At 42.3% G+C, this 11,188-nt stretch overlaps 1 protein-coding gene across 1 annotated transcript in view; it reads right to left on the reverse strand.

Annotated features, from left to right (window-relative positions):
- The window catches only part of LOC126293242 (translation initiation factor IF-2-like), a 51,078-nt gene extending 40,465 nt beyond the window's left edge, over positions 1 to 10,613 (reverse strand). Inside the window, exons 1-2 of the mRNA XM_049986360.1 lie at positions 10,554 to 10,613; positions 4,074 to 4,291 (exon numbers count right to left, since the gene is read on the reverse strand). Of these exons, the coding sequence (XP_049842317.1) occupies positions 4,074 to 4,282 (209 nt within the window). The 5' untranslated portion in view covers positions 4,283 to 4,291; positions 10,554 to 10,613. The remainder of the gene's footprint in view (positions 1 to 4,073; positions 4,292 to 10,553) is intronic.
- Between the last annotated feature and the right edge of the window lie 575 nt (positions 10,614 to 11,188).

Genomic DNA, 11,188 nt, shown 5'->3' on the forward strand with positions numbered 1-11,188 from the left:
GAGTCCCCACCTGGGGAAGTTCGGCCACCGAGCTGCCAAGTCTTTGCAGTTGGCACCGCAATGGGCGACTTGTGCGTCACTGAAGGGGGCGGATTTGGTGAGACAAATGTCTGCGTGTCGAGTGGTGGCGTGACTGGGAACCATGGGCCATAATACCACGGGAACCATGGCACTTCAGTGTGTTCAGTGATGAATTGCGGTTCTGCACTACCCTAGATGAACATTGTAGGTGAATATGGCGGCGACTTGGTGGAAGGTCCCGTTCCTTCAGCGTTTTGGAGAGGGACAGCACTGTCATTCCTGTGGTCATGGTACGGGGAACCATCAAGTATTACTTCACGTCACAGCTAGTAATGAGTAACAGAACTTTGGCGGCACAATGGACATTCTACATTCTCTTGTATTACCTCTCATGTGATAGTACTGTGAGGCCATTTTTCAAGAAGACAATGCTCGTCCACATGTGGCTCATGTGCCTATGTGCTAACCGCGTTGTGCTGGGATACTCCTGTGGCCGACAAGTACTGCGAGGCCATTTTTCAAGAAGACAATGCTCGTCCACATGTGGCTCATGTGCCTATGTGCTAACCGCGTTGTGCTGGGATACTCCCGTGGCCGACAAGATCCCTTGATCTGTTCCTGATGCAACATACGAGTAGATATCCACTCCATCCAAGTGTCAGTATCCAGAATGTCACGGACGGCTTACAACAGTTGTGGGCCAAATTGCCTCAGGAGAACAGCAAATGGCTTTCTGACACCCTTCCCAACCGAATCAGATCGTGCACCCTGGCCTGATGGGGTTGAGATCATAAGTTCACACCGTAAGGACCGAGCGAGCTGGCTCAGTGGTTAGCACACTGGACTTGCATTCGGGAGGACGACGGGTCAAACCCTCGCCCGGTCATCCTGATTTAAGTTTTCTGTGATTTTCCTAAATCACTCCAGGCAAATGCTAGGGCAAGGCCGATTTCCTTCCCTATTTTTCCCTAACCCGATGGGATGACTTTGCTGTTTGGTCCCCTCCCCCAAAACCCAACGACACTGTAAAGTTCTTTGTAAATTTAATTCGATTTTGGAATCACTGAAGTAACATCACTTACTCTATCAACCAATGAAACTTTATTTCGTTTTCTCTTACCCTTCTTGAGTCTTCACTTTTGTCAGATCTTGTATTAGGCGACGCCTTGCGTCAGGTATTCACAATGTTAAAATATCAATACATTTTAAGCTGGAAATTTAACTGAGCTTTGGAGGACTTAAGATCAAATAAGGCAGAAGGGATGGATTACATTCCATCAAAATTCCTAAAATCATTGGGGAAACTGGCAACAAAACGACTATTCACGTTGGTGTGTAGAATGAATGAGTCTGGTGACATACCATCTGACCTTCCGGAAAACATCATCCACACAATTCCGAAGACTGCAAGAGCTGCCAAGTGAGAGAATTATCGCACAATCAGCTTAACAGCACATGAGTCCAAGTTGCTAACAGCAATAAGACACAGAAGAATCGAATAGAAAATTGAGGGTGCGCTAGATGACGATCAGTTTGGCTTTAGGAAAAGTAAAGGCACGAGAGAGGCAGCTCTGACGTTGCGGCTAATAATGGAAGCAAGGCTAAAGAAAAATCAAGACACGTTCATAGTATTTCTCGACCTGGAAAAAGCGTTTGACAATGTAAAATGGTGCAAGACGTTCGAAATTCTGAGAAAAGTAGGGGTAAACTTTAGAGAGAGATGGGTCATATACATATATATATACATATACATATACAGCCAAGAGGGAAGAATAAGTATGGACGACCAAGAACGAAGTGCTCGTATTAAAAAGGGTATAACACAAGGATGTAGTCTTACGCCCCTACTGTTCAATATGTACATCGAGGAAGGAATGATGGCAATAAAAGAAAGGTTCAGGAGTGCAATTAAAATTCGAGGTGAAAGGTTAGCAATGATACGATTCACTGATGACATTACTATCCTGAGTGAAAGTGAAGAAGAATTACAGGATCTTCTGAATGGAACGAACACAGTACAGTACAGAAAATGTATTGAGAGTAAATCGAAGAAAGACGAAAGTAATGAGCAGAAATGAAAACAGCGAGAAACGTAATTTCATGATTGATGTCACGAAGTAGATGATGTTAAGGAATTCTGCTATCTAGGCAGCAAAATAACCAGTGACGGAGCAAGGAGGAAATCAAAAGCAGACTAGCAACGGTAAAAAGAGCATTCCTGACCAAGAGAAGTGTACTAGTTATAAACAAAGGCCTTAGTTCGAGGAAGACATTTCTGAGAATGTACGTTTGGAGCACAGCATTGTATGGGAGTGAAACACGGACTGTGGTAAAATCGGAACAGAAGAGAATCGAAACAGTTGGGATGTGGTACTACAGACCAATGTTGAAAATTAAGTGGACTGATAAGGTAAGGAATGAGGAGGTTCTACACAAAAACGGAGCGGAAAGGAATATGTGGAAAACAGTGATAACGAGAAGGGACAGGACATATGTTAAGACATGAGGGAATGACTTCCATGGTGCTAGAGGGAGCTGTAGAGGGCAAAAACTGTAGAGGAAGACAGAGATTGGAATACGTCAAGCAAATAATTGAGGATGTAGGTTGCAATTGCTACGCTGAGGTGAAGAGTTTGGCACAGGAAGAAACTCGTGGCGGGACGATTCAAACCATTCAGAAGATAGATGAATAAAAAAAAAGAAACCATAGCTCGATATTTTGGAGTTTCCGTCTACGCACTTGAGTTACAGATTCTGCACAGTATCTACATAGATACTCTGCAAATCAAATTTAAGTGCGTTATCGAACTACCTTCACAGTTCTCTATTATTCCAATCTCGTATAGAGCGCGGAGACATCGAACACCTACATTTTTACGTACTAACCCTCATTTCCCTTATTTTATCACGGTGATCGTTTCTCCCTATGTGGGTCGGTGTCAACAAAATATTTTGGCATTCAGAGGAGAAAGTTCTTAATTGTAACTTGGTGAGAAGATTTCGCCGCAACGAAAAACCCCTTTGTTTTAATGAAGTCCACCCCAAATCCACTATCATTTCAGTGACACTCCCTCCCCTATTTCGCGGTAATACAAGACGTGCTGCCCGTCTTTGAACATTTTCGATGTACTCCGTCAATCCTATCCGGTAAGGAGTCCACACCACGCAGCAGTATGATAAAATTGAACTGACAAGCGTTGTGTAGCCAGTTTCTTTAGTACATCTGTTGCGTCTTCTAAGTGTGCTGCCAATTAAACACAGTCTTTAGTTTGCCTTCCCTCACAACATTTTCTGTGTGTCCTTTCCAATGCTGGTTGTTCATAGTTGCAATTCCTAGGTATTTAGTTGAATTTACGGCCTTTAGATTTGACTGATTTATGGTGTAACAGAAGTTTAACGGATTCCTTTCAGCTCTCACGTGGATGACTTCACACTTTTCGCTCTTGAGCGTTAACTGCCAATTTTCACATCATAGAGATATCTCTTCTAAATTGTTTTGCAATCTGTTTTGATCTTCTGATGACTTTACCTGTGAATAAACGACAGAGTCATTTGGAAACAGCCTAAGACGACTGCTCAGATTGTCTCCCAAATAGTTTGTGTACATGAGGAACAACAAAGGGCCTATAACACTACCTTGGGGAACGCCAGATATCACTTCTGTCTTACTCGAAACTTTCCATCAGTTACTACGAACTGTGGCCTCTCTGACATAAAATCACGAATCCAGTCACATAACTGAGACGATATGTCATAGGCACGCAATTTCACTACAAACCGCTTGTGTATACACTGTCAAAAGCCCTGAGGAAATGCAGAAATACGGAATCGATCTGAAATCCCTTGTCAATAGCACTCAGCACTTCAGTAGAGAAACTTTGCACCAAGTAAACTGATGCGTTGGCGATTTTATGGAAGACCGAGAGCATCATGTCATATACCCGCACCAATTTCTCCTACCCACCTGAAGAGAGGTACAATATTTCAGTGTCACATCCAAACCTTTCGCCTTATTCTGGCAGTTACTACACGGTCTCACGTTTGTACTTTACCTGTGAAAATCCATGGTGGCGTAGGCGTCGTCCCATCGGCCTGCGCTGCAGCTGGAATTGTCGACGCTGGAGTCCAGCATGAGGAGGGAGCCAGGCAGCAGCTCGGGGCTCAGCACGCCGTCCAGCAGGTCCTCCGATCGACCCCCGGCTGCGACGTGCAGCGCGCATAACGTCACTGCAAGGACGGGCTGCAGCTGCAGGGTGATCATGATGCGTGCCTGAAATTCGACAGACAGATACCTGTCCTCACTGTTTTTAAACTAATTTTTCACTGTGTTCCGTGTATCGAGAGTCTACCTACACGTATTTACTGCTGGATAATATTGAAAATTGAAATGTCCTTGTGAGCAGCTAAGAGACGCCTGCTGTACTATGTGATCAAAAGTATCCGGACAAATGGCAGAAAATGAGAGTAGATATTTGTTACAAGGAGGCTTCATTTGAACCACTCCGTAGCGACAGTCGCTTCACCTACACTCTGCTTCCCCAATTAAAATCAACCAAATTAAAATGTGTGCACTAAACTTACTGTTTGTAAATCATCTTACTTCTGAACTGGTAGAAATTGGAAGACTTCACGCTAATAACAATAATGATAAGAATATTATTATACGCAGGTGGATAAGTTCACACTTATGAAATTGTACTTTGTCTGTACTTTGTGAACTGTTCATATTTTTTTGGAACCATTGTGATACTATGAGAGCTTTGAATGACATATTTGGTATGATTTTTAAAGTACGTTTGAGGCAGATGACACTTTTGACATGAGCAGAGAATTTTTTTTTAGGTTTTGAAATTATCGGAGGAAGCTACGGAGATTTTGAGAATTTGACTGTGGTGTTATGATGTTATTATTACGACGACGATGTGAATTATGCTGCTGAAGTATGCTTAAGCTGATGCTATATGAGTTATTTGGTTATGCTACGTATCTGTTATGATGACATATTGAAGAGGTGTCGACGAATATACATATGTGTAATAAGGTAAGGAATAATGAGTAGTGGTTAGGGACTCTGGTTTGAGAAAAAGGATGTTGGAAAACCAAGAATCGTACTTTAAGAGTTATGAAATGTGTGTATACGCGTGAATGTATCACAAGGCCACCAAAAATTTTTGGACACTGTTATATTTACAGGATTTTGTTTCTACATATTTGTAACGCAAATGCTTGACCTGTTAAATTTTTTATATGAGACTGCCACTGTAGCGGAAACTGGTGTCGTAAATATTTCGATAAGACAGTTAAGTGACCACCTGCACGTAATGCGTCGTGGGCACCCAGCTGCGCGACAACCACCTGACAAAAGAAAGCCATTAGTGTGTGCCTTTCAGAGGCACAGGTAAAAAAAAAGGAGGCCATTATCCTCGCTATTGACATTCCTTTGTAGAAAGCACCGCAAATACGACACGCTCATTACTGAGAAAGATACTTACATCTGACAACTGATTATAACAAACGTCTTTCTACGAGAGTTGAGAGAATTCTACTAACTTATGAAATGTCACATGACTACTGAATGATATTTTTATGCTTTGTCCATAGTTGCTTATTTCATTTGATATCTGTTTTCCAGCTGTGTTGCATCATTGATTTTATAAAATAAAATTAAATGCATTTGCTAATGTGAACACTTTCTGTCAACAGATCTATTAAATAATTATTTTATGATCCACATTCTTTGAAAAAGGAGCTCTTGGAATGGAAAGAGCAATAAGAAGCGACTAATAACAGTAACTGTATATATAATTTTCTTTTCAAGTACTTGGTAATTTGTTGTAGCATTAGTTTTTGTGGTGCACCACTTTAATTACATAGACATTAAGATGTGAATAGACATTGTCCTTATCTGCATTGTTGTCTTTAGTGTAACATTTTTTCTGCTTGAGCTTTGTCATGTTTCGGTATAAGTTATAGCATTTGCTGCTGCTGTTTGCCATGCATAGTGCTACTGAATGTCACTTTGTTTTACTAGGTTAAGCCAATTTTATTACTGATTTATTTTTCTTGTTTGCTGCACATTGCCTTATATTAGTTGTAATATTGCTGCCTTTTTTGCCAATTTCCATTTTTTTTATCATTGCTGTTTGTGTTAATTGTTTTGTGCTGCTGCATTTCCTCGTCCCTTAGTTTAGCATCTGAGCTCAGTAGATTTAAGTTAGCTTAAGAGGGGGTAGCCTATATAAGAGAATGATTTGCGATGGATTGGAAGAAATGCATTGAGGAGTTATACGAAAAAAGTACAGAAATCAGGTATAGATAGGACTTTTTGGAAATAATGAAGAACGAAGGGAGATCTCCGAGAAGTAAAGAAAGTTTTGTTTGCAAAATACTGCAGTAAAACAAACCCTGTCCTTTCCTTGTGTTATCTCACTATGTGTTTGTGTATTTATGTTCTACCGGTCTTTATATGTTTATCTGATAAGACTTATGTTGCAGAATATTTATAGTACTAAACTACATTCACTATGATGAGGAATACTGTTATCCTCAAATATAATTTGCATTAATAACATGTTATTTACTTTGTAAAGATGTTTACACATTATTTATTCTGTTTTGTTGTAATGCTCATGTGTGAAGTTGATGTTTCAAAAGTTATTCTGATCTTTTATGTATGTACTTATGTCGTAACTTTTGTAACACTGATGTATTTGCTATTTAGATTCTTTTGTAAAGCCTGTACTACTGCAAATGTTATCTGTATTGTTATGTTCTTTAATGATATATTTTGAACCTTTGTTATTGTATTCTTATGTTATAATATTGTAATTGACACCAGTTCATCAAATTAAGTAACTTGTAAATTACATTTCACTGCACACATTTCTGTTGGCCATAGTATATGGACAATATGTGAGAAGCAGGGACTGATAGTGTTTGCACATGTGTTAATAATTCAGTAAGGGACTGGATAACAGCATTGCTAGTTCTAAGGACATTTCAAAAACAATTTTTGTGAGTGCACTAGTGGTGGTTATGGACTTGCTGTATTATCCTATATTATCTGCAAGACTCTTCAATGGTGATTGTGCACCTGCACAGTTGCAACAGATGGCTGCTGGCCGTCTCTACAAGGACTACAGTGGGTCTGCACCTTTGATGACCCACCAATACCATTATTTCTACAAGGACTGCAGTGGGTCTGCACCTCTGGTGGCCCACCAATTCCGTAATCTCTACCAGGACTACAGTGGGTTTGCTCTGTTGTGGCCCATTAACTGTCTGCATGTCAAGAGTCAGCACTGTCTGTCCGTTGGAAGGACAACACTACTTCTTCAAGACTGCTTAGAAATCCACTACTTCCAAGTGCATTTTCTTTTACTACTCAGCCTTTGAGAAAAACACTGCAATTTTACTTTGATGAATGATCACGACTGTCTTTATGGACTGTGAGAAAATTTTAGCTTTTGACCAACATTGTATCAATAAGTGTGTGTATTTGATATCTTTGTTATTGTAATTATGAAAAATTTTATCAAATCATTATTGGCCAGTGCCCAAAACAATTTGTAAAATTTTTTGTGGGGAGCATGGGGGCTATGTAAGTAGGCTGTTTACGTTTTCTTATTGGTAATGCCACGTAGCGCTCTGTATGAAAAATCACTGGCTGTGCCATGTGCAGTCTGTGGCTGGTTTGCATTGTTGTCTGCCATTGTAGTGTTGGGCAGCGGCAGCTGGATGCTAACAGCGCGTAGCGTTGCGCAGTTGGAGGTGAGCCGCCAGCAGTGGTGGACGTGGGGAGAGAGATGGCGGAGTTTTGAAATTTGTAAGAATTGGTGTCACGAACTGATATATATATATTTTGACTATTAAGGTAAATACACTGTTTGTTCTCTATTAAAATCTTTCATTTGCTAACTATGCCTATCAGTAGTTAGTGCCTTCCGTAGTTAGAATCTTTTATTTAGCTGGCAGTAGTGGTGCTCGCTGTATTGCAGTAGTTCGAGTAACGAAGATTTTTTGTGAGGTAAGTAATTTGTGAAAGGTATAGGTTAATGTTAGTCAGGGCCATTCTTTTGTAGGGATTATTGAAAGTCAGATTGCGTTGCGCTAAAAATATTGTGTGTCAGTTTGAGCACAGTCGTGTATAAATTGTTCTAAGGGGACGTTTCAGTATTATTACAGTTATAACAACGATAATAATATAATGTAGACCCTACAGTAGTTACGTAGTTGCTGTTGGGTTGCGCTGTCAACTAGTTCGTATATTTTCGTGAAGTGAACAAGTGAAGCATTTTCTCGTCTATTGCGGGAATTATGTAAAATTTGAAGAAGGCATTTCCATGAGATACTTAAGGATACGTGATGCACATGTCTCGGTTTATTTTACTGTCATAAATGTTTGGTGGAAAGCACAGAGTTTATGTGTATGTTGTGGCCTATGTGAGAAAGATGTTCATGTCTTTGCTTCACAAGCTGTAACACCCGCTGCAATCTGTTTCGCATATTACGAAATAATCATAATAGTAATAATCATTCAAAAATAAACATTAGGTTGGCGCATAAGTTCGTAGCTTTTTTCCGTAAGTCTTAATAAACAGGGCAGACACATAAGAGAAAAAATGGCTCTGAGAACTATGGGGCTTAACATCTGAGGTCAACTACTTAAACCTAACTAACCTAAGGACGTCACCCACATCCATGCCCGAGGCAGGAATCGAACCTGAGACCGTAGCGGTAGCCCGGTTCCAGACTGAAGAGCCTACAACCGCTCGGCCACACCAGCCCGCACACACATAAGAGGGACTTTAGTAATGACTCATAGATAATATACACTACTGGCCATTAAAATTACTACATCAAGAAGAAATGCAGATGATAAACGTGTAATCATTGGACAAATATATTATACTAGAACTGACAGGTGATTACATTTTCACGCAGTTTGGGTGCATAGATCCTGAGAAATCAGTACCCAGAACAACCACCTCTGGCCCTAATAACGGGCATTGAGTCAAACAGAGCTTGGATGGCGTGTACAGGTACAGCTGCCCATGCAGCTTCAACACGATACCACAGTTCATCGAGAGTAGTGACTGACGTATTGTGACGAGCCAGTTGCTCGGCCACCATTGACCAGACGTTTTCGGCTGGTGAGGGATCTGGAGAATGTGCTGGCCAGGGCAGCAGTCGAACATTCTCTGTATCCAGAAAGGCCGGTAGAGGACTTCCAACATGCGGTCGTGCATTATCCTGCTGAAATGTAGGGTTTCGCAGGGATCGAATGAACGGTAGAGCCCCGGGTCGTAATACATCTGAAATGTAACGTCTACTGTTCAAAGTGCTGTCAATGCGAACAAGAGGTGACCGAGACGTGTGACCAATGGTACCCCATACCATCACGCCGGCTGATACGCCAATATGGCGATGACGAATACACGCTTCCAATATGCGTTCACCGCGATGTCGCCAAACACGGATGCGACCATGATGATGTTGTAAACAGAACCTGGATTCATCGGAGAAAATGACGTTTTGCCATTCTTGCACCCAGGTTCGTCATCGAGTACACCATCGCAGGCGCTCCTCTCTGTGATTCAGCGTCAAGGGTAACCGCAGCTACGGTCTCCGAGCTGATAGTCCATTCTGCTGCAAACTCGTCGAACTGTTCGTGCAGATGGTTATTGTCTTGCAAACGTGGCCATCTGTTGACTCAGGGATCGAGACGTGGCTGCACGATTCGTTACGGCCATGCGGATAAGATGCCTCTCATCTCGACTGCTAGTGATACGAGGCCGTTGGGATCCAGCACAGCGTTCCGTATTTCGATCCTGAACCCACCGATTCCATATTCTGCCAGCAGTCATTGGATCTCGACCAACGCGAGCAGCAATGTCGCGATACGATACAGCGCACTCGCGATACGCTACAATCCGACCTTTATCAAAGTCGGAAACGTGATGTTACGCATTACACAAGGCATCACAACAACGTTTCACCAGTGATCGCCGGTCAACTGCTGTTTGTGTATGAGAAATCGGTTTGAGACTTTCCTCATGTCTGCCGGTCGGAGTGGCCGTGCGGTTCTAGGCTCTACAGTCTGGAACCGAGCGACCGCTACGGTCGCAGGTTCGAATCCTGCCTCGGGCATTGATGTGTGTGATGTCCTTAGGTTCGTTAGGTTTAATTAGTTCTAGGGGACTGATGACCTAAGATGTTAAGTCCCATAGTGCTCAGAGCCATTTGAACCATTTCTTTCCTCATGTCACCACCGGCGCCAACCTTGTGTGAATGCTCTGAAAAGCTAATCATTTGCATATCACAGCATCTTCTTCCTGTAGGTTAAATTTCACGTCTGTAGCACGTCATCTTCGTGGTGAAGCAATTTTAATGACCAGCAGTGTAAAATGATATCAACCGGAACATCAACATCCAAAACAAAGACGGTACGATGTATGCACCGACCTTGTACTCGTATTACACTGAGTACGGTTTTGCCACATATGGAGCTGGGCATCCTAAGCGGAACTCACCTTGGAAGAACCAGGCAGGCTGCGGCAACCGGGCGATCTCGCTGCTCCCTGACAGTTGTGTGACAGCTACCTGCCTAAGCGGAGTCCGCCGCTACTGCCGTAATTGCCTCTAACGGCGCTGCTGCGGTGAGCGTAATCTCCCAGGCTGCTCTTCCGGTCTCGCCCCCGTTGCGCAGTCATCAGCGCGTGGCTGTCTGTGGCGCCGGAGGACGTTTACACCGGCAGCGACCGAGAACCCGCGTAACAGCAGCGAGGACCGTGCCTCAGGCGTCCGTTACTGAGGGAGGCGCCGCGCCGCGCACAGTTGAGTCATACACTGCTCAGAAGGGTTGCGTCGAATGCGACTTTGGGCGCCTGCTGTGATCCGTTAACAATACAAGTACCAGAATTCGCCGTACCCCTAGTAGTAGCGTGTGGGTCATTTTTGACCCACAGTAGTAAGTCACTGTTTTGTTCTTATTTTGGGTGATATTTTGAGTGCCAAAATGTTGATAGTGTGTTCTGGGACACTCTAAAGTGTAAACAAAGGATAATTTTGTCTCCAAAAAGAATAGTACACTGTCATATATAAATTTTTAAGAAACAAACATTTTTATTTTGTATTTTGCAGAAGAAAATTCACAGTTTTTCATCGA

Source organism: Schistocerca gregaria, chromosome 10 (genome assembly GCF_023897955.1).
Source record: "Schistocerca gregaria isolate iqSchGreg1 chromosome 10, iqSchGreg1.2, whole genome shotgun sequence".
Taxonomy (NCBI): Eukaryota; Metazoa; Arthropoda; class Insecta; order Orthoptera; family Acrididae; genus Schistocerca; species Schistocerca gregaria.